Source organism: Notechis scutatus, chromosome 4 (assembly GCF_049901735.1).
Source record: "Notechis scutatus isolate UNSWTSFEM ecotype Mainland chromosome 4, rNotScu1.2, whole genome shotgun sequence".
Classification (NCBI taxonomy): domain Eukaryota; kingdom Metazoa; phylum Chordata; class Lepidosauria; order Squamata; family Elapidae; genus Notechis; species Notechis scutatus.
In genome coordinates this window covers 50,434,304-50,459,102 of record NC_142012.1, presented here as the reverse complement: position 1 = coordinate 50,459,102, position 24,799 = coordinate 50,434,304, and the positions used below count along the sequence as shown (strand labels likewise).

Genomic DNA, 24,799 nt, shown 5'->3' with positions numbered 1-24,799 from the left:
GTAACGGCCAAGTTAACATAGTTTAGTGCCACCACTCCTTAGGCCTTGGTCTGAGTCCGAGGCAACATTTACTGACTTTTGTCCAAAGGCAGCCAGTGAGAGAAGAGGTCAGGTAAATTGGGGAGAGATTGCTGGGAGGAACCAGTCCCATCAGGGAAGGAGGTGGATATCCGAGGCCAGCCCAGAATTAAAACAAAGCAGAAATGTGAGATTCAGGAGAGCAGGATGGGTAGCCTTCGACACATACAAAGGATCGCTTGACAACTGCTCCACATTACAAAGGACGGACAGACGGACCGGGACACACACACACACACACACACACACACACACTGAAAAGCTACTTACGATCGACCGGTTTTCAAATTTAACAGCCACACACTTGCAATCATAGTTTGTGCTCTTGGCAACGGACTCACTTTTCTGGCACTTGACTGTCTTTTGTGAAAGTTTTGAGTTTGAGTTTCGTTTGACAGTTTCCAGCACTTACTTCGGGTATCCAGCAAAACAAACGAACAAACCCCAAACCCTCCCATTGGAGAAAATGGACTCACTGAATGACCAGCTTAACAATGGCCACAAGACATACTTGGCCATGTGGTTTAACCACTGCAATTTTGGGCTCAGTATTGGTTGTAAGTCAAGGACTATCTGGGTAGAACTGAACTATGGAGTCGTGTCCCCCCGTCCGTCCCCCGACTTTTTTTTTTTTTTTTACAGGCAGTCCTTCCGGCCACATTTGAGCCCGATATTTTATGTTGCTGAGCGAAACTGTTAAATGAGTTTTGCCCCATTTTCCAACCTTCCCTGCCACCGTTGCTAAGTGAATCCCTGCAGTGGTTAAATTAGGGCCACGGTTGTTTAATGATCTGGCTTTGCTTGTCAGAAGGCCGTGAAAGGGGATGGTGTGACATACACACCCTCTCCCCCAGGACCCTGCGGCCATGATAAATAGGAACCAGTTGCCAAGCATCTGAATTTGGATCACGTGACCATGGGGGGGGTGGGGTGCTGCAATGGTCGTAAGTGAGAGAAACCATCGTGAGTGTTTTTTTTTCAGGGACCTTGTATCTTGGAGAGGTCACGAAGCAATTGGTTTTAAGTTGCGGGTGACCTCCAGACTCTTGAAATGGAGAATGAGTTCTCTCTGCCTCATAAACATCCCTTGAAAATGCCATTGTTCGGGCTTCCGGTTTGAGCTTCTTCGGCGACAGACCAAAATCTGCGATCGTGTGCAGTTTCGATCTGTGCTCGCCGCTGGAGCGCCCCGAGCCGGCTGGTTTCGGGGCTAAGCCACTCCGTAGAGGTGGTGAAGAGGGGGGAAACAGCCAGCAGGGTCGAGGAGAGTCTCATCTCCCTTCCCCAGCTGGCCATTACTCCCTTTCCCAAAGGCGGTTGCAGCGGTGGTCAGAAATGACCACCTCAAAGAAGAACTCAACTGGAAAAGAATGTGCAGGAGGAAGATAAGAAGAGAAAGTTTTGGCTGACCGGGTCGAACTGAAAAAGCAACAATACAATGTACCCTGGAATTTGAATTATAAACAACAACATTGTTCCCTAAGAAGATTTTGAAGCGGCGAATGACAGAGGGAAGGGAAAGGATTTGGTTTGGTTTTTTTTTTCTTCCCCAATATTGACAACTAAGAGATTTAAGCAAGAATTTGGCAAAAATCCACTTTGACATTAACAGGTATTTAAGCTGAAAATAAAATGTCAAAGGGATAATAAAGATTTCTGGATTCTCAAAAACTTTTAAAAGAAGGAAAAAAACAGGGTGGGATCTGGAAAAATGGAGGAGACCACCTGGAAGTGAAAGGAATTAACAGTGAAACTTTAACAAGATTCCTAAAAGATACATTTTAACTGAAACTTTGCAACAAGATAAGAGAACCCCAGGAAGAGAAAGTGGAAAAAAGAAGCAAGAAGAAACAGTTTTGGATTATTTGGATTACTTGGTGATTTTTGGATTTTTGACTATTGGATCTAAAGGACTAAAATTAATCAGGTGGTTTAAAAGTTTTTTAAAATGGTATCACTCTTGGAAGAATTGAGAATGGAACTTAAAAAACAGAAAGAAGATGCACAAGAAGGAAGAGGTTCTTTTGGCTTCGTATTTCAATTTTTAGAAGTGGAGATCCTGAACTATGAGAAACAACAAGAAATGCCTGTAGAACAAGAAGGGCGGGACAAAGAAGAAGCCATCTTCAATGACCAAGTATTTCTATGTGGGGAAAAGAAAGGAGGGGGGGGAAGAGAGTGAAAAATTTAAGATCTGAAAAAAACAACCCCAAAAAAGAATAGTTTGAAAAGTAATTACAACATTAGGAAGAAACAGAAGAGAGGATTACAGAAGAGAGAATCAGAATTAGAGAAGGGGTTAAAAAGGGAAGGGAGAAAAAGAGGGGGAAGAGGGAAAGGAAAAGAAATTATAAAGGACAGAAACAGAACATAGAGAAACAGGGAAAATGTACAAGGATTAAGGGTATAAGCCTATTTAGAAGACACAGGGATAATGGGTGAAAACTTAATTGAAAGGGTGATTCTGCAAGGGTACATAAGATAGTATTATATTAGAAATAGAAATGAACTTTGAAAATATGAAACAAGTGTGATTAAAATGATAGATAAAATACTCATTGTAATGGAATGGAATGTTTAATAAATGAAATAAAGAGAATGAAATTAGGAAAGGAGGGGAACATTTTAATTATTATGAATGTGTTATAAAAATTTAAGTGAAGAGGAATATGAAAGAAACATGAAAAAATTATGGAAATATAAGTGTTCCTAGAAGTATGATACCCTATTGAAAAGAAAAGTTAAAGATGTCAAAGATTATAACCAACATTAATGATAGAGCTGAATTGGAATAGAATAAGTATTTTATTTATTATTGTTATATATATATATATTCCCTTTAAGAACTTAGTGCGTATTTTAAGAATGTACCAAGCAGAATTCTACTGGAAGTTATGTGTTATATTGAATGTTATAATTGTAAAGGCATAAATTGAAGTTTAAATAAGAGTTGAATGGATAAAAGGTGTCATACTCCAATTAGTAACTACAGGGAAAATTTTGTTTAATGAGAAAAGAAAATATGAAATTGAAACAGGACAGACAAAAGTATAAATATAATAACTAGAAAGGTATTGAAACTTAGAAATATATATATATATATATATATATATATATATATATATATATATATATATATATATATATATATATATATATATATATATATACACACACACACACACACACACACACACACACACGTATATATATGGTGTTCGGCTTGGTTCGGGTATTCTCCCACGTCATTGTAGTTCTTTTAAAGTTGTAGCAACGTTTCAGCAGAATCTCATCTGCCATCATCAGGCTTCTGTATTGTGTCCGTCTGTGGGTCAGACTTTTACAGTGGTTTCAGATTTAAATTTGGGGCAGCCTATTGCTGTGCCAGAATGGTTTTTCTTCATCCTGATTGGTTGGGAGTCTTGGTCTGTGTTTATTGGTCTCGGAGTTTGCTGTGTTCTGCTTGATGGGTGTCTCTGATATCTTCTGTCTGTTTTTGGCTCTTTTGTATCTTGATTGGCTGGCAGCATTGTGTTACTTTATTGGAGGTCTTTAGTGCAGCTTGGCTTCGGGTAAATGGACGGCTATCATTAGTTAGGAAGCTGGGTTTCATCTGGGTGCCTGGTTGGGGTGTGTTTGAGCTGGAGGTATCAGGGGGATCTGTTTGTGCCCAGGTGTTTGCCTGGCTTGTGGTGTGGAGATTTTTTTGTTTGTGAGTGCAGGCTTCCAAATGATTGACAGCCTGGTGGAATCATCTCTTCTGTTCATGCTTTCTGGTCTTTTTCAATCTCTATGGCTTCTCTGATGACTCTGTGGCTAGGGTTTTCCATAGTGGCCAGGGTTTTGGTGCCATTGAAGTTGATGCTATGACCTGTAGCTTCCATGTGTTGGACTAGTGAGGAAGTGTGTTCCAGCTTTTTGACTGCATTTTTGTGTTCATCCAGGCGGGTACTTATTCTTCTATTGGTCTGTCCAATGTATGTGGCCGGGCATGATGCACAGGGGACTTCGTATATGCCTTGGTTTTCAAGGTCAATTTTATCTTTGGGGTTGCTAAGGATGGCTGCTATTTTTCTGTCTGTTTTGAAGGCAGTCCTGATGTGATGTCTGTGTAGTACCTTACTAATTTTGTCTGTAGTACCTCTTATGTAGGGCAGGACAGCTGTTCCATAGGTCTGTTCATCTTCTGGGTCTCTATTATGTCTCAGTGTGTTTTTGTGGATCAAGCTGGTGATTTTGCTTTTGTGGAAGCCGTTGGCTGTCAGTACTTTAGTCAGGGTGCATAGTTCAGCCTTAATGTGTGTCTTGTCTGCCAGGCGTTTGGTTCTGGTAATTAGTGTTTTAGCCACGGAGTTTATCTGTGCTGGGTGGTGGTGGGATTGGGCGTTGAGGTAGCGGTTGGTGTGTGTTTTCTTCTGGTATATGGTGTGTCCTAGTGTCCCATCTGTTTTTTTGTAGATTAGTACATCTAGGAATGGTAGTTGTTTGTTTGTTTCTGTTTCCATGGTGAACTTGATTTTGGGGTGTGCGCTGTTTAGGTGTGTTAGGAAATTGTTTAGGTTTTCTTGTCCATGGGGCCAAATCACGAATGTGTCATCGATGTATCTTAACTGTTAGGGTTTGAGGATTAACCCCTAGCAGAGTATTGCAGCAGTAGTCAAGCCAGGCAGCCAAAGGAGAGCGGAAGGGCCCCAGAGTATACACACACTGAACACAAACACTGTTTGTAGTTTAAATAGTTTTTAATCCAGTTAGAGTTTAAGCATTGTCATTCAGTCCATTAAGTCATTCACAGTATTTCCATCCAGTAAGACTCACTAGTATAGTCCAAGTTAAGAGTCCTTGCAATATCTTTATCAGCCGATAAAGATATCTTCTCCTCCTCCGGTTTCACTCTCCAGAGAAACAAACGCTGGATATTCAGCAAACAGTAGCAAACAATAACAGTTCAGTCACAGGCACTCACAGTCAGTAATCACAGTTAGTCGCAGCAGCACACAGTTACAGACAGACAGTAAGTTTTCCAGCTTCTAATGCTTCTTTATATTGTAACTTCTAACCGCACCCTTAATCGGCTAATTGCCTGCTGCATTGTGCTTAAAGTGATAAGCACTTAAACCATGATATCTAAGTTTTATATATTTATTCACCCAAACCATATTTGGTATCTATGTTATACCTAACATACTCCCCTTTTGGGTGAAATAAATATATAATACTTTTACAATCTAATCCCATATTTTTCACAACTCTCCTGGTGCTTACTGGCACCTTGGGCTTTAGTAAAATTATCAGCTAAATTGTCCTCCGACATACAGTACTCTAGCTGAATCATCTTACTTCTTACAGATTGTCTCACGTTTAGGTATCTTAGATCTGTATGCTTGCTCCTTGTTTTAACTCCAATATTTGTGGCCATTTGAATTGCTGCCTGATTATCTTCATGTATAATTATAGGATAATCTACAGTTATACCTATATCAATTAACATTTGTTTATACATTATTAATTCTGTACATAACAATGATAAACAGGAGAATTCTGCCTCCATAGTAGACAAACTTATATGCTGTTGTCTAATTGACTTCCAGCCTATTAATGTCTTACCCAGCATTATGGCTGTTCCTGAAGTCGACTTTCTAGTGTCTCTTTCTGATGCAAAGCTAGCATCTGCATATGCACTCAAAATTAAATCACCCTTTGGTTCTAAATACAATGAATAATTCATTGTCTTTTTAAGATATCTTAATATCCTCTTAGCTGCATTCCAGTGTCTTACACATGGTGCAGAATTGAATCTAGCCAACTGATTCACGCAGTACGATATATCTGGTCTAGACCAATTACTAATATAACTCAAACTACCAATTAAAGATTGATAAATCACCTTATCAAACTCAGGGCTTTGTTCATCAGTGTTGCTAAACTCCTGACTCATTGGAGTCTTAGCTGGCTTACAAAGCTCCATCTTGTAATCTTTTAGCAATTTGCTTATCTTATCTTCCTGAGATATCTTAAAACCTTTCCGTGTTTTCTTTATATTCAAACCGAGATACTTCTTTATCTCCCTAATTGCTTGATCTTTATTCTCTTTCCTAATGATGCTATTATTTTATTTGCTTCATCATTAGTTTCAGTAATCAAAGCAATATCATCTGTGAATAGTAATAATAATGATACTTTCCCATTTGTCTCCCTTTTAAACAGACATGGATCGGCTAAACCAGCTTTAAATCCTATATTGTCTAGTTCCTTTACAATATACTGGTTCCATTCATAGCCTGATTGTTTAAGACCATATAGGCTTTTCTTTAACAACCAACAATCATTATTATTCTTATTTTCACTTTTAATACCAACAGGTTTTTTCATATAAATAATATGTTTTAATGGGGCGTGCAAGTAAGCAGTTTCCACATCTAGATGGTTAACTATATAGTTTTTACTAGCTGCCCACACTAAAGCTGCCCTCAAGGTTGCTGCCTTAAGACTAGGTGCAAACACCTCATCGTAGTCATTAGCATTCTGCCTAAAACCTTGGGCTACTAACCTTGCCTTATGGATTAAATTACCATCTTTATCCATTTTTACCTTAAAAATCCATTTGCAGCCAATGGATTTCGTTCCTACAGGTAATTTGGCATTTTCATACACCTTCATATCTCTTAATGAATTCAGTTCCTTATTCATTGCTGCATACCATTTTTCTTTTTCCTTATTAGGATACTTTTTAATTTCTTCTACAGAATTAGGAACTTGATTAATCTGGCACACTGTGTTAGCCTGGTACCTATCAGGCGGTCTAGATATACGTGTAGTTCTTCTGGGAATTACAGGGCTTACAGGAGGACTTTGTTGAACTACTACCTGTTCATCTTCCTCATCCTGTTCAGCTATTGAATCTGTTTCTTCCTCTATGGGCACTATTTCATCCTGTATTTGTCTCTTTACTTTATTTTTAAAGTTACAGGGATAACTAATGGGATTTCTATAGGATTCAATAATTACATCTTTATTGGCATCCTGTTCTAATTTCTCCCATCCTTCATGTTCTAGAAATTGGGCACTAGCACTACATAACACTTTAGATGTGCCTTTCTCCCAAAATCTATATGCCCTATGGTTTGCCTGATAACCAACGAAGAAAAATCTTTTAGCTCTATGTTGCCCTTTTTTCTGAGTTGTGCAGGAATATGCACCCATGCTGGTGCACCAAATGTGTGCAGGTAACTTAGATCAGGTTTCCTGCCATGCCACCTGGTAAATGGAATTTCACCTGTTGTTGTATTAACAACGTTGTTCAATATGTTATTAGCACACATTGTAGCCTCCCCACAAAGAATCAGGTAACCCAGAATCATTTAACATTGTTCTAACCATTGCCTGTAGTGTTTGGCCTCTTCTTTCAATAAAAGCATTATGTTCTGGCCTGTATGGAGCAGACTTCTTATGCTCTATTCCAGCTACTTTAAGTCTGTTCTGGAATTTGTTATTAATAAATTCCGTACCATTATCTGTCACCAGGGTTATCAGTTGTCGCTTTAGACTTTCTTTCAGCAAACCTAAGCCAATTGAAAAAATGTTGATATGTTTCAGTTTTGCTTTTCATTAAATAGCAAAACCCATATCTAGAATAATGGTCCATAATGCTCAGTATATATCTAGCACCCCCATACTGGGTTTCTTTGGACCTATGATGTCTGCAAATACTACTTCTAAAGGTTCTTTTGTTTTGAAACCATTTAGCCTATTTGCAGGCAATACTTTGCTCTTATCTTCACAGCAAACATTACAACGTAAATATTTATCACAAGGTTTTAACCTTATTCCTTCAGATAACTCAACTGTACGTTTTAGCATTTTAAAATTTACATGCCCCAAACGCCTATGCAATAAATGGATACATTCTTCATGAGGCTTTATATTATTAAATACAGTTTGTGCCTCCCCTTTCTTACTATTATCTAAGACATATAATGTTCCATTTAAAGCTGCAGTTACCCTTTTGTTATCTTTTTCAATTATGCAATTATTATCTTTAAAAGTAATTACATAACCTAATTTATCTAATACCCTTACTGAAAGCAAATTAAACTTTAGTTGCGGTACATACAACATTTTATATCCTGGTTTATGTACGGACAACGTGCAAAACCTTGACCTTTCGCTTTCAGGTTCCAGCCGTTGGCAAGAGATATATGTTGAGAACTTGTAGACATTTTTATAAATTTTGTCTTATCTCTTGTGATGCAGTGGGATGCGCCACTGTCAACCACCCATAAATTATTCTTCACATCAGAGTTGCTAAACATGGCTAGTTCAAATGCTTTCTTTGGCTTTTTACATTCTGGCCTTTTCTCTTTTTGCAGAATCTTGCCAAATGTCTCTGCCTCCACAATTAAAACACTTTTTAATTGTGTATGCCGTCAAGATAAATTCTCTTCTTCCAGGTGCTTTACTTTGCTTTGCTGGTTTCTTTCAAGCTTTGAAGATAATTTCTCTTCTTTCTTATCTTCTCTCAGCTCGTCACGCTCACGCCTTCTTCTGGCTTCTTCTAGTAGCCTGCCTGTTATCTCGGTTAATGAGAGGCTTTCTTTTGGCAATACCTCTAACGAAGTCACATAGTCATCATAGCTTTGATCTAATGAAGATAATATTATGTAGACTTGTTGCAGTTCATTAAATATAAGCTCTTTTTCTTGCAAATCTTGAAAAATGCTCTTCATACAGTTTAAATGAACTAACATATCTCCATTCCTCTGAAGATGCGTCGAAAAAGCTTCCGTGTAAGATTTATATGTGCTCCTACACTGTCCCGAACATAAATCTTCCTGAGGTTCTCCCAGCAGTTTGCAGCATTTTCTTCTCCACGAATATGGACAAGCTGCTGATCACAGAGAGTCAGTCCTATGATGCATAAAGCCTGCTCATTCTTCAGTTTAAAGTCTTGTAACTTTTATTATCATCATCATTAGCAGGATCCCAGCTACTCACATCTGGTGGGTTTGCTATAATGTCCCACAATCCTTCTCTGCGTAGAAGTAAACTACATTTCATTGACCATGAAACATAGTTTGTTCCATCCAGCCTGGATATCATGGACAGTTGTGACAAATTTACTTGTGCCATTACTCTTCAGATATTTTGACTATTTTAAACTAATTAAAACAGTTTGTTTTTACAGTAATGTGCAACTCACACCAACTCTCTCTGCTATATCCTGGTTAGTTAGACTATGCTGCTGGGCCCATAACCAATGTTAGGGTTTGAGGATTAACCCCTAGCAGAGTATTGCAGCAGTAGTCAAGCCAGGCAGCCAAAGGAGAGCGGAAGGGCCCCAGAGTATACACACACTGAACACAAACACTGTTTGTAGTTTAAATAGTTTTTAATCCAGTTAGAGTTTAAGCATTGTCATTCAGTCCATTAAGTCATTCACAGTATTTCCATCCAGTAAGACTCACTAGTATAGTCCAAGTTAAGAGTCCTTGCAATATCTTTATCAGCCGATAAAGATATCTTCTCCTCCTCCGGTTTCACTCTCCAGAGAAACAAACGCTGGATATTCAGCAAACAGTAGCAAACAATAACAGTTCAGTCACAGGCACTCACAGTCAGTAATCACAGTTAGTCGCAGCAGCACACAGTTACAGACAGACAGTAAGTTTTCCAGCTTCTAATGCTTCTTTATATTGTAACTTCTAACCGCACCCTTAATCGGCTAATTGCCTGCTGCATTGTGCTTAAAGTGATAAGCACTTAAACCATGATATCTAAGTTTTATATATTTATTCACCCAAACCATATTTGGTATCTATGTTATACCTAACATTAACCATAGTTTGGGTTTGAGGATGGCATTGGCCAGGGCTCTGGATTCGAATTCTTCCATGAACAGGTTAGCAATGACAGGTGACAGTGGTGATCCCATGGGGCTCCTTCTATTTGTTTGTATCTTTGTCCTTTGTATATGAAATATGTGTTGGTTAAGCAGTGTTCTGTTAGTTCCATGAGGTGTTTGGCTGGTTGGTATTTATTTTTGATGATTTCAAGGGTCTCTTTTATCGGGACTTGAGTGAATAGGGAAACCACGTCAAAACTTACAAGCAGATCTTCTTGCTCCACGTGTAGATCTTTGATCATTTTCAAGAAGTGGTATGAGTTTTGTACATGTGAAGCTGCTGTACGTATATATATATATATATATATATATATATATATATATATATATATATATATATATATATATATATATATAATTGAATTTAGAAAGGAATGAGATAATTAAAAAGCAAGGTTGAGAAAACTAAGGGAAGGGAAAAATTATTGAGAAAATGTTAAAATAGTAATAAGATATGGAATAGAACACAAAGATGAATATGAAATTGAATTTGTGTCTGTATGAAGAAGTGATAACCCAGGACCATGCTATTCTCAAAAAAAGAAATTTTACTTGTATTATGTTTTGTGAAAACCCAAATAAAATTTTTATTAAAAAAAAAAGAAAAGAAAATGCCATTGTTTTCCCCCTTGTTTTCTTTTTGTTGAAAAGCAGCCACTGCGGTTAGGAATTTTGTAAACAACAAACTAAAAGACTCAAGGTCCATCCCTCCCTTGATAGGACCCGATGGTAAAGACTGCAGCGACGACACCATTAAAGCCAACATCTTTAACACATTCTTCGGCTCAGTGTTTGTAAACAGTAATGGATCATGCCCAATGTTTCCTAGCCGTACCACAGATAACAACAATGATCTAATACATATCGATTTTACAGTAGACAACGTTGAAAAGCACTACGCAACCTAAAACCATCTCTATCTATTGGACCAGATGGAATATGTGCCTACTTCTTAAGAAAGATATCCACTGCCATAGCCAAACCTCTAAGCATAATCTTTGAAAAATCTTTCAGGACCAGCTCCTTGCCTAACCTATGGTTACAAGCCACAGTCATCCCTATCTTCAAAAAGGGAGACCCAAGCCTAGTTGAAAATTACAGACCAATCTCCTTATGCTGCGTCACCTGTAAAGTCATGGAATCAATTATTAACCAATCCATCATCCTCCATTTAGAGACAAACAACCTACTCTCCAATAAACAATTTGGTTTCAGAAAAAAACTATCCTGTAATCTGCAACTCTTACACTGCAAAAACATATGGACTACACAACTCGACCAGGGCAAAGCAATAGACGCAATCTACATAGACTTCTGCAAAGCCTTTGATTCAGTGGTACACGACAAACTACTCCTAAAAATAAAATCTTATGGTATCTCTGGACAACTGAATAACTGGATAGAAGCATTCCTGTCAAACAGACAACAAATGGTCAAAATCGGGAACGCCCTATCAAATCCAGTACCTGTCAATAGTGGTGTTCCCCAAGGCAGTGTTCTAGGACCAACTCTCTTCATAATCTACATAACGACCTTTGTGATCATATCAAGAGCAATTGTGTTCTCTTCGCTGATGATGTAAAGCTGTTCAATACCACAGACAATACTACTACCCTACAAAAAGACCTAGACTATGTATCTGAATGATCTAACATATGGCAACTTCAAATCTCAACAAATAAATGCTCTGTCTTACATATTGGTAAAAAAATCAGAAAATAAAATACAAGCTGAATAGTCAAGATCTTGTTGATGACCCAAACTCTGTAAAGGACCTGGGAATACTCACCTCCAATGATCTAAGTGCTAGAGCCCACTGCAACTACATAGCCAAAAGGCATTAAGAGTTGTTAACCTAATCCTACGTTGCTTTTCTCTGGTAATATCTCACTACTAACCAGAGCATACAAAACATTTGCTAGACCAATACTCGAATACAGTTCATCAGTCTGGAATCCTTATTACGTATGTGATATTAACACAATTGAGAAAGTCCAGAAGTATTTCACAAGAAGAGTTCTCCACTCTTCTACCCGTTGTAGAATACCTTATGCCACCAGACTCGAAATTCTAAAACTAGAAAACCTCGAATTACGCCGTCTTCGGTCCGACTTAAGCATGGTATATAAAATCATACATTGCAATGTCCTACCTGTCAATGAATACTTTCAGCTTTAACCATAACAACACAAGAGCACACAACAGATACAAACTCAAAGTAAACCGCACCAAACTTGATTGCAGGAAATACGACTTCAGCAATAGAGTGGTCAATGTCTGGAATACTCTACCCGACTCTGTAGTCTCTTCCCCAAACCCCAAAAACTTTAACCTTAGACTGTCTACTATTGACCTCACCCCTTTCCTAAGAGGTCTGTAGGGGCGTGCATAAAGCGCACCAACGTGCCTACCGTCCCTGTCCTATTGTTTCTCTTATTCTTTTATTTTTCTTATATGTACCCATTTCATATATTCACAACTATGTATACACTTGTACTTATTATCTTGTAAACAATTGACAAATCAAATAAATAAAATAAAATAAAGTCTTTCAGACATTATTTCCAAGTGGGTGTGAGACCTGCAGGATAACAAAAAAAATAGCCATTACCTTTCTATTCCAATAATCTCCCACTGGAGCCATGGATACAGCATAACTACTAGTACTTACAAACATATTGCTGTACAGTTTTTAACATTAAGCAGCTGTTGATTAAGTGCAAAGAATAAAAGTGAGTTTGGAAATGGAGTTTATTTTAGGCAGGATCTCTTCCTCAAGAGTATGACTTTCCCCCCCTCTGTTCTTCCCTTTTCCTTAGCTGTTGTGTAGTATGAAAGGATGTAACAGTTCCAAGAGAAATAGGCAGAACCTAGCCACAAGGAATGTTTTAAACAAAAATAAGGTTGTATGTGAACATGTTTGGATTTTGAATTTATACTGTAAACATTGGCAAATTGCATTTAAAATTAGAGCTGTAGAGACCCGTGAAGGTTTTTTTCAGTTATATTTCTTTCACAGTTTTTGCTGGAATTCTTCCCAGAAAAATATTTGCTTTAGAAAGCTTTCCATGTGGCCACTGTTTTCTTTGAGAAAGTTTTCTGCTTGTACATGTGGCTGTGTGTTTTCTTAGGAAACCCTTCTCTGCAATGGTGTGATATATATCCTCGGCTATTATTAATACCGGCTGCTGTTCAGAAAAGCTTTTTTGAGATTTATTGTAGTCATATAATACAGTTTCTTCCTTCCTGCTCCTCATTCATGTCACCAACTTCACATGGAGTTTCTCTACTAAGGAAAACTATGACTGGATTACTTCAGATGTATTGATTTTCTTTTTTTAATATGTATTTAAATGCTTTTATGAAGAAAGCCTTTGGTTCTAAAGTTAGCTTGCATGTAATCTTAGAAGGTGTAAAATAATAAAATTAGGGTGGTTTTTATCTGTAAGCTTGTGTTGTTGATTCTTCTAAAAACAATCTCTGCTATGTACAACATAACTGTTCAAGCAGTTTTAGTAATACTTGTTGAAAAATGTACTTTTCTATTGTTTGCTTAGCCTGAGGGGGAAAAAAAATTCTTTCTTTAAGTAGTTTTACTCTTCTCCTAAGTTGAAGTCTATCCAAACCACTTTTACCCTTTCTCCTTTCATATTGCATGTGAGAAGAAATCAAAAGAAAAGGGGACAAAGGAAGTGAAAAAGATTTAACTTCCCTTTTGTCTTTTTTTATTTAAGAATTTAGTAGGAGTCTTGGTGGGCTAAAAGACAGTGGTTAATCATATTATGCACCTAATAAATTACATAATTACTTGTATATCAATTTACCTATTGAGTGTATGATATTTAAGATTGGGAGAAAGGAATGAAACCTTTGCAAACTACGGTACTAAATATTGTTAAAGGACTTTTCTTATAATGGATTTTCTTCTTGCATTGTAGAATTCTGAGCAACAATAAGATATCTGGCTTGAAGAATGGTTCCTTTGCTGGACTAAGCCTTCTGGAACGATTGTAAGTTTTTACCATTACATGGCTTAGTATTCTTAAAGCTAAAATCCCCCTGCCTTTAAATACATTTAATTAAACTTGTTCAAATAAAATATTCCAACAGAAGTACTTAAATAACTAGATTTCCTACTAGGCATATTTTATAGCCTTCAATTAATTGCTTCAGAAGGTATTGCCCCCCCAAGCAGCTTGGGTGAGTCTTTCAAAGATGGTCCTTAAAGCACGTTATCCAATGCATGTGTAGTTATAAATAAAACATGTATATCTACACCAGTAAGAGAAAAATCATGAACCCTTTAGAACGATCTTATCTACCATTTGATCGGAGTTTGATCTGAGTCTTTTTACTAGCCAAACAGATTTTGATTAAAGAGACAGAACCCAAAAATGTGTTCTACCAGGTTGATGGAAAAGAATAATAACTCCAATTAAGAGCGATCTCTCTGGGAAAAGGAGGGTTGGTTTAGTCAGACAGATATAGTGTACACGTGTAGAAAGTGCAGCTTGCACTATGCAATTTGCAAATTTGAAAAGTTGCAAGACAACTCTTACATCACCTGATGTCAGTGTTCATGAGACGCCATTCAGGAGAACAACAAACAAGAAGGGTATAAGTGGAAGCCTCTGGCCTGGCAACCAGTGGCTTCCAGAGTCCACATTTTCACTCATCTCGTTTTTGCAAAAGGCTACCTGGTTATCAGAATAATGTTCTGTGGACAGTTGAAGTGGAAATGGAATTTTCTGGCATTAATAAGAAAGGTTGCTTGCAGAAATCAAAACTTTTATTGCAAGAAGAAGAATTTGGGAGCTGTTTTGTCAGCTGTTTTGGGCCTGGATGGACTGGAATGTCAGAAATGGTATAGTGGATTCTGGGTTGTTTCACCAAGTTTCCCTTGGATTTTCTAATCAACGGCTGGTTTTATGATTGGAACTGTGAATTAAATTTCTAGGTGGAATCCTGTGGCCAAATTCTTTAACTCAGATGTGGGCTCCTTATCTGCAATAATGCCTTGGCAAGCAGTGGTGAAATTCAGCATATTAATACAGTAGAATGTTTTGAATAAAGCACTATATTAGCCTAAGTAATTATCCATCAGTTATAATGACTTTTTCTAGTAACATTTATGATCCTTGAATGCTGTTTTTTTTCCTGCTTACTCCACAAATCATAAATGCTATAAATGTTTCTATTCTTTCAGCTTTTAAGAGAAATGCCAACTTTGGCTTTTGTTTTTTGTTTTTCATTTTAAGCTCCTAGCAATTAGACCACATAAGTAATCATTACAATAATGAGCGGAAGCAAATCATTATGTAATTAAAGACTGTATGTGCTTTAAGGAAAGGAATCTGCATGTATATTTTAAAATAAAATATTTTCTTGCTGTATGCTGAAAATTTAATGTATTTTCTCCTGGCTAAATGAATGTATAAAGTTCTACAGCCTTCGCTGTTACATAGTATAGTGATTTTGGCATTCACTTTTCTCCCTAAACTTGATCTGGGTTACAGATAATTGCTATACTTGTATCTTTGTATATACTGGTATATCTTTTTGGGCCTACGTACCAAATTTTCTTTAGTCAGTAGTTCAGTAGCTTCGTGTCACATAGCTTTATACTGCATTATATGACTGGGTCAACTTCACAGTTGCCTTCATTTGTGGCCTCCATTCAGAGAGTATAAAACCCAAGGGAGATCTTTTTGCCTACAAGATATATTCACTGCCAAGAGTGATATCCCTGTCTTTGAAAGCTTGCTTATGGTAAGGATTCAATCATTTCCTAATTTGCTTGAACTCAAATGCAACACTTTTTCATCAGAATTGCAAGAACGTGTACCAGTAAATAGCTTAGTTCTGATTTGTGACTCAGGTTTTAACATAGGTTAAGGTTAGCTGCTTAAAGCTGCGGTTGATGAATATCAATGTGGCCTCTTGGAAATGTTAGTTATCCTGATTATCCCCTCATAATCTAGCAACTCTGCACATTGACAGCTTTCCATTAATTAGTCGATTGCATGCATGCTGTTTGGCTTCATAGTTTGCTCATGTGAGAATTGATTGTAATCTATTTCAGGAGCTGCGCTAATTAGAGATACAAAGGTGTGTTTTTATAGAAGTTTAAGTGCAGTACTATTGTATATTAATCATTCTATTCAGATCATTGATTGATAATCTAGAGGAATTAGCATCTAATCTCACTATGGGACCACTTTGTGATTAAAAAGATAACTTTGAACAGAGATCCATGACTCTTCCCCACTCGCATCCCACATACAGGAGGTCCAGACAAGATTCTTTTCTTTCAGGGGACAGGCTCCACACAGGCAGCTGCATTTGGGAACGCTGCCAAGGACACACTTCAGCCAACAACGCAGTTGTCTCTCTGCTGTTACTTGGCAGAAATTTGTGCTGTTAACTTTGCAGAGCTCAGGTCCCTTACAATAAAGGTTGCCCATAACAATTTCAAACTCGAGAAGGATGCTGGGTGTCAAACTTGATTTCATTGAGGGGTACATCAGGGTTGTGTTCAACCTTGTGGGGGGGCCGAGGGCATGGCCAGGCTGGGCGTGGCCAGCTCCACATCACTCATGCCTGTGGGGGCCCTTGAGTTGGTCACCTCTGCTCTGCACTGCCAGAATCCTCCCTTCGTGTGGGAAGCTTCTCTAAAGAGGAATTGTACTTCTTGGTTTAATCTGGATGTGTCGTTTAGAGACATCTTAATTATAAATGTGGCAGAGCAGATGCCAATCAGTAACCTAGCTAAAAAGGTATTCCATTACTTAGACTTTATCTCGACCTATAAAGTCCCAGCTGAGTTTGGGAGGGGGGGAAACAGTCACAAGGTTATAATATTTCTACTAATAACACTATTCTGCATTTCCTCCCCCCCCCCCGAAACAGGGATCTCAAGAACAATCTCATTAGTGTGATAGATCCAGGAGCTTTTCTAGGACTTACATCCCTGAAAAGATTGTAAGTATTGACCTTATTATAACTTGGATATAAATGAAATGTTGCAATAGAAAGGTTAGGGTAGCTGTAATCCACAAGCACAACTTGTAATGTCTACATAGCGTCACTTAAACTGAAACCATTTTCTGTTTTAGAATATTGTGTATAATCTTCATTCAACTCCCTAGTCGTTAATCCATATTCCTGAAATGTATAGACCAGACTTCTCTTCTACAGGATACTTTATAGATTTTGGGCCATATCGAAGTGCAGAGTTCCAGAAACAAATTATTACTAAAATTTGGTAAAAGCAATTTATAATGGAATTGGATAAAATACAATTTAAAATGAAATTGGAATAAAATACAACAATTTAAGATACAGATAAAATATGATAAAATTATATTATACTTTACTGTTGTTGTAAACATGGTAAAGCATGATTGTGTAGGTTAAAAATGAATTTTGAATTCTTTTGTAGTTTTTGTAGGTGGTTTTTTTAAAAAAAAAAAAAAAACAAACGGGTATCCCCTGAAATCTTAACATTTTTCTCTTTTACCCCTGCAGGGTAAAAGAGTTTAGAAAAGCTGATGTTGACACATTTTAAAGACAAGTTTCAACTCTGTATATACTTAATGGAGAATAAACTCAGCTGGCATGTAGGATTTCCTGTAAAATCTGATTTCTTCAATGTCAATCTATTCACCAGATTTTTTTTCCCATTAAGTACAATTACTCTCAGATATGTTTCTTGACTCGATGCTTTACTTCTGGTGGCTGAATTGCCTTATTGACTTGTGTGATCCTAACTTTCTTTAATTTGTTGTCTAAAACTCTGCATGAGGGGCATCTTGTTTAAGTTGTACAGTGTTGGGAATTACCAACAACCTCCTGCCCTAGAACTAATGTTCCAGTGCAGAGAGGATGGTGGGAAAGGGGTGAGAAGAACAGGAAATGAGGTCACAGAAAGCTAGATTTACTGAATCTCGCCTGATTAACTGATCTCCTGTTCGGGGGTTGGGGGGGGGGCTGGGGTTGTATTAGAAAGACCTCCGAGGTCCCTTCCAATCCTCTACATCAGAGGTCTCCAAACTTGGCAACTTTAAGACTTGTGGACTTCAACTCCCAGAATTCTCCAGCCAGCTATGCTTAAAGTCTTAAAGTTGCCAAGTTTGGGGTGCCCTGCTCTACTTTTCTGGGATAATTTGGATTAATTGGTCATTTTTGATAAAGTTATATATTGCATATGCAGCAGTTGTTCATATCTTTTCCTCCTTTTCACAGAGATTTAACAAATAACCAAATAGGATGCCTGAATGCAGGCATTTTTAAAGGCTTGACAAACCTCATTAGACTGTAAGTGTTACTTTTGATGTATCTGTTACTTCATTAAAAGAACTGAAATGCTTAAAGCAAAATGTTCGTTGAATTAAAAAAAGAGGGGGAGATTGGGGTGTGTGTGTGTGTGTGTGTGTTGATGAAGAAGCTACTGTGCTATCTTCCTTTTGGTTGGAGGCAGGCCAGAGGGGCTGGGGAGAAAGAAAAGAGGCCGCCCCACATGATTGCAGAGAACCTCTGGAGACGTTGTGTCCCTTTGGGAAGGGGATGCAGAGAAGACCCTGTTTTTCCCCCATAGGTTTTCTTTCTGCCACAACTACAGGTAGTCCTCGACTTAACAATTTGTTTAGTGACCGTTCAAAGTTATGATGCCATGGAAAAAAGCGACTTTACAACTGTTTTTCACACTTAACGACCGTTGCAACGTCCCCGTGGTCACGTGATCAAAATCCGGGCGCTTGACAAGTTTACGATGGGCACAGTGTCCTGGGGGGTTCACATGATCCCCTTTTGTGACTCAGTTGGGGTTGTAAGTCAAGGACTCCCTGTACTGTAGTAGGAATTTTTTACTCCCCCTTTTTTATTATTACTAACTCCCAAATTCTTGATACTCTGCACCTGGCCATTCTTTCTAGACCTCTTGTTGCCTGTGTCACAGTTCTTGCTCTCCCTTTCCATGTCTTTTCTATGAATTAGTACTTTATGTGCATTTCTGATCCCTGTGAAGATCTCTAAAATGTTTTGTGTTTCCACATTTCCTAGAAATCTGTCAGGGAATTTATTTTCTTTGCTTGCCCAGGGAACCTTCGATCATCTAACTTCATTAAAAGCTCTGTAAGTACAAATGTGTGAGTCATTTGCTGGACATCATCTAATTCTTCAGTAGATCTTGGCAATCTCTTCGTTTATTAGGTTGCTTCATGATCCTAAGATTCTTAGATTAAGAGTATTAAACGTATCATTTCATATTATTTTTAATTGTCATAACTTTATACTAAAACACAACAAAGCAAGTGGTACCCTATTTTTTATTTTTAAAAAAGCTTGTTAATATTTTGATTTTAGAACTTAGTTTATGGTGAAGTTTCTGGGTATTTTAATTATTAAATTTCAATTATTTTATGCTTAATTACATTGCTTCTTCTTTTTAATTATTTCAGCGAATTCCAGACAGATTATCTGCTTTGTGATTGTAATATGCTATGGATACAGCAGTGGTTACAAGAAAGAAATATAACTGTTCGTGACACCAGATGTGCCTACCCAAAATCACTACAGGCTCAACCAATTTTAAGTGTGAAACAAGGCCTTCTGACGTGCGGTAAGAACGCTGCAGCACAACGGTCCTCGATTTAAAACGAAAGCATTAGGTTTCTCTGCGGCATAAATCTTTCTCTTCTAATTTTCTTACCATTTGATATTTGGCATTGATTTTTTTCATGATGCTGCTCAGCCATCATGATCGGATTAAAAAAGAAATGCTAATTTGTTAATAAGTATTCTTCAAAAAGTGAATATTTTCTGTTCCCGAATCCTGTGGGCCTAAACCAAGGGTCTTCAAACTTGGCAAGTTTAAGACTTGTGGCTTCAACTCCCAGAATTCCTGAGCTAACATGACTGGAGAAGGAGGAATTCTGGGAGTTGAAGTCCACAAGTCTTAAAGTGGCCCAGGTTAGAGACCCCTGCCTTAAATCGAAGACTACCTGCATTTTTTGTGTGTCGTGGTATAGCTAAAATTGCCTCTCTTTTTTTTGGTCTCCCACGATGGCAAACAGACCCTCCTCTGGAGCTGCCGTCGTTCTCCATGACGCCGTCTCATCGGCAGCTGGTCTTTGAAGGGGACAGCCTGCCCTTCCAGTGTATGGTTTCGTACATCGATCAGGACATGCAGGTTCTGTGGTACCAGGACGGGAAGATAGTCGAAACGGATGAATCCCTGGGGATCTTTGTGGAGAAGAACATGATTCATAACTGCTCTGTAATTGCCAGGTGAGACTCAGCTTTGTCTGTGTATTCTTAGTCCTTTGGTTCAATGGGCACTGAGACGTGGATGCTGTGTCTATTTATACAAAGGAGTTTCTCACCGTAATTGCTACTTAAAAGAAACTTTAAATGGATGATCACCTCTTCTAAAATACTTTCCTGAATGATGTTTTTTTTTTTAAAAGAAAAAGAAAAAGAACTCATTCTTCCCGTGGAATTCTTCACTTCCACGCTATAGAGATCTACTTGCCCTGCTGCATTGCATAATTGTGACCATTTCTTTAATCTCTCACCTGCACAGCGTTTTCCAACGCGGAAGCTCAGTGCTGGTTTTTAAACAACAGTTTGGAGAAGGTGCTGGGTGGAATGATAGGGTTCTTTTGTATGGCAAGATCCTGTCGCCTTGCCTGGCTCATTGTTAAGGCATCTCATGATAGTGAATTTTGGATGTCCCAATATAGAACAGGGATGGGCAAGTCTGCCAAGCGTACAACCGATGGACTTCACCATGATGGCTCAGGAATTCTGGGAGTTGAAGTAAAGGTGCCACAGCTTGTAAAGGTGCCATAGTTGCCCACCCCGATATGAAATAACTCATTTGTGTCTTGCCAGTAAAATAATTGACTTTTCGGGAGTGATTTGATACAGTTTTTAACGCTGCTCTTGCTTGTTATCACCCAAGTGCCTTGACCATCTCAAATATTCAAGCTGGGTCTACTGGAAATTGGGGGTGTCACGTGCACTCCAGGCGTGGGAATAATTCAAGGACTGTGGACATTGTGGTCCTGAACAGCTCTGCCCAGTACTGCTCCCCAGAGAGGATTGTCAACAACAAAGGCGACTTCAGGTGGGTGATGACGGGGGTCAAGAAGCCAGGTTGGAAGCTTTCATGAACTGGCAGAGACATGGCTAACAAAGTAAGCATGCCAAGAGACCATCCAATGGGAGCTGACAGCCTGGGTGTGGTTTGGTGAGAATTGAAAGTGAAACTAGGCTTGCTTGCTTTCTTTCTGGAAACCGATACTTGCTCTGAGCTGCTGCTTGCTTTTTGTGTTATGTTACTTTGGAAGAATCTACAAATGGTATTTTAAACTTTACTCATGTTGTTATGTATATAACAAAGTTGTTGATCCTGCTGAATCAGTCATCTGTATGTTTTCTGGACTTGAATTTCTGCTGCAAACTCTTAACACTTTTTTACCTTGAGTGTTACCCAACCTCCACCCCCCCCCATAATAAACCATGTCTTACTTAATCTGAGTTGTGATAATTTTTAAAAATGCAGAGCCAGTATCTTTGTTTAGCAGGAAGCTGACGCCAGGCCTCCCAAGTTACGATGATAATGAGAATAAAACAGGGAACGCTCCAACATGCCTTTAAGCTCTTGGTGACAGTCATTTGAAGAAGCCTTCCCAAATGACTACAGTGGTAACGAGGTCCACAACGTTTGTCCTGATGTGGTGGGGACAGGGGGGAAATGTCTGTGGAGATTCTCAGCCATCCAGGTCAGGGTTGTCCCAGAACATGATTTCTGAAAAGGCAAACTGGACTTTCCTTGCTTTTTCCCTTGAAAGACGTTTCACTTCTCAGCCAAGAAGCTTCTTGAGTTCCAACTGACGATAAGGGGGCTAAAATCCCCATTTTATCTTAGAGCATCTATCTTGTAAACTTGTAGGTTTTATTTGTTGATATTTATTTTGTATTTGGGACTTCTGATGCATTACAGTGGAAACGTTTTGGGAATATGGGAGGGTGTTTGTATCTAAGAAATAGGAGTTGGTGTTGGGCCTTGCAAACATTCATATTGTTTCTGTATTTCTCTCTTCACTTCTCCTCATTCTGACCTTTTGGCTGCTGGCCACTATAACCCCACCTTACCTCTGGAAGTGCCAGCTATTAACCCTTAAACGCCCTCCATGTAAGGTAACTGCTTTTATAAACTTCATGTCTGTGGCATTCTGTAGGCATAGATAATCTGTAGGAAAGAATCCTAGCCATGTCTTTCGTTTCATTTTTGAGTGTATTCCCCATGTCAACAGAAGTGAATTTCCATTTTTGTGCATATATTAATCTCACCCCAATAATCATGTATTGAAATAATCTTCTGTGACTCTTTTCTAACTGTGTATCCATCTAAACCTTTAATGAAAAGCTCTGGCTTCAATTCAGTGTTAATCTTTAAAATCCTCTGCTTTGTTGTATGTATTTGAATCTCTTTTTTTAAAAGCTCGTTTATGTGTCCACCAAGCATGATTTTAAAAAAATCCAACCTTGCCATTGGATGAATTTATTCACTCCAGATAATTTCTTTGGCCTGACTTCACATTCTTTTAACAGCATACCTTGTAGAGCTGCGTTTCTCAACCTTGGTACCTTTAAGAAGGGTGGACTTCAACTCCCAGAATTCCCAAGCCAGCATAGAATTTCCCAATTCCCTATGCTGGCTTGGGAATTCTGGGAGTTGAAGTCCATCCAAGGTTGAGAAACATTGTAGAGGAATAGAACTAAAAGTCTCAAAAAAAATTGCCTTGTTTCAAGAAAACATTACAATTTTAAAAATGATCAGGTGCTTTTCAATTATATTTAAGATGCTTAAAATTATACTTAATTTTTTGTTGAAAATATTTTATTAATGTAATAATGGTCTTCTCAGCTAGACAATGTTACCATTATTTATACTCACAATACCTTCCTGTGTCCCAAAAATTAGATCTCTTCCTGTGTCCCAAAAAATTAAATCTCTAATCAAAGCTGAATCTTCTCTCCCTCCCCTCAAGCCAAACCTGTGCAAGATTAACAACACTTTTGCTGGTTGTTACACTTACTGTACCAAAGAATCCCATTCTCTCAGTCATATAACTCTTATTACACACTCTGCCTTTCCCGGTGCCTCCGTCTTATTCCTCAACTTTTCGGCTAGCTGCCACTTTTCCCATTTCAAAACTTAGAGCTATTCATGAAATTTCACTCAAGCTTCCCATGCCTCTAACTCAGCTGTCAAAATAACCAAAACCAGGGGCCTAAAGCCTTATTTTTAGATATAGAAAATCTGGCTTCTGCTTGTCGGAAAATGTTAGCAATTTGTGGAGAAGCAGCAAATGAGAGAAATACGGGGTCCTTGCTCTGCGCTCTGAGCTTGGTTGTTTTTCTGACAGATGTTCTGTTGTGTAGCTTCTCAATTGTTTGTCTGAGTCAGTTAGTCATTCAGGTGGAGTTGCCTGGAAGTTGAGTTTTTTGGATTTTTCTCTTTTGGTTTGGAATATTTGGCTGCTTATCCAAGGAGCTTCTTCGTTCTGAACTTCAATCCAGACCGAAGAAGCTCCTTGGATAAGCAGCGAAACGTTTCAAACCAAAAAAGAAGAAAAAAAGAAAAATCCAGTTGCCACAACACAGCTTTTAGATTAGCCAAACTAGGTAACATCATCCGGGCTAATCTGAGAGGAACATGCACTCTGGGTTGGGTTGAGCCTAACCTTACTGGAGAATAAGTTTACCTGTGTATTTATTTGATTTTAATCCTCCCTTATGAGATACTCAAGGAGGCAAACACACCTAGTTCTCCTTCCTCCTCTTATTTTCTTCCACCTTGGGAAGTGAGGTGGCCTGAGAGAGAACGACTGGTCCAAAGCCTCACCCAGCGGGGTTTGCATGCTTAAGGTGGGGCTAGAACTCCTGGTTTCTAAGCCAGCACCTTAATCATTATATTCCTTTGGGAACATGCATGTAACTCTGTCACTACCAGTACCTCTTGCTTTGCCAGATTGTTATCTTGAGAAGAAGCTTAAACAATAATAATGTTCAGAAGCTCAAATGCCACACTCTAGGCCAGAGGTGTCCAGACTTGGCAACTGCAAAGCTGGCTGAGAAATTCTGGGAGTTGAGGTCCACAAGTCTTAAAGTTGCCAAGTTTGAGGACCCCTCCTCTAGGCACAACTGGGTTTTCTCTTTATTGTGCACTTCGTATCTCTCCTGTTTTGCTGATGTTCCTCTTCTCACGCACAAGGTTGGCCCTCTTTTTGTCTTCCGATCTTCAGGTGGCCCAGAACTTTGGCCGGCCTAACGGCCTACTTGCTGTGCACACGATACTCAGCTGGCAGTGGCATCTACATGGGCAGCGCTCAGGACGAGAAGAGGGCATGGCGGAGATGTGGTCAGGGAGGCCTCTGGGCCGAAGAGGATTATTCTCGCTGCCAGTACGCAAATGATGCCACCAGGGTCCTGTATATGTTTAATCAGGTTAGCACTAATCTTTTGTGAGAGACTTCTAATGCTGATGTCTTTGAAATGCATTTATAATTCAAAAGATCCAGGACCCCTTATTGCCGTTCACATTATAGCAATATCGTAGCATTTAGACTTATACTGCTTCACAGTGCTTTTCATCCCTCTCTAAGTGGTTTATAGAGTCACCCTCTTGCCCCCAACAATCTGGGTCCTCATTTTACCCACCTCGGAAGGCTGAGTCAATGTTGAGCAGGTCAGGATTGAACTGCTGGCAGTGGACAGAGTCAAGCCTGCAATCCTGCATTCCAACCACTG

The 24,799-nt window shown here is 38.6% G+C and overlaps 1 protein-coding gene across 1 annotated transcript in view; it reads left to right on the top strand.

Annotated features, from left to right (window-relative positions):
- Nucleotides 1–24,799, top strand: part of ADGRA3 (adhesion G protein-coupled receptor A3) — a 51,541-nt gene that overhangs the window by 5,061 nt on the left and 21,681 nt on the right. Inside the window, exons 2-9 of the mRNA XM_026678821.2 lie at nt 13,918–13,989; nt 16,889–16,960; nt 18,224–18,295; nt 19,040–19,111; nt 19,438–19,598; nt 20,053–20,266; nt 20,943–21,107; nt 24,295–24,496. Of these exons, the coding sequence (XP_026534606.1) occupies nt 13,918–13,989; nt 16,889–16,960; nt 18,224–18,295; nt 19,040–19,111; nt 19,438–19,598; nt 20,053–20,266; nt 20,943–21,107; nt 24,295–24,496 (1,030 nt within the window). The remainder of the gene's footprint in view (nt 1–13,917; nt 13,990–16,888; nt 16,961–18,223; nt 18,296–19,039; nt 19,112–19,437; nt 19,599–20,052; nt 20,267–20,942; nt 21,108–24,294; nt 24,497–24,799) is intronic.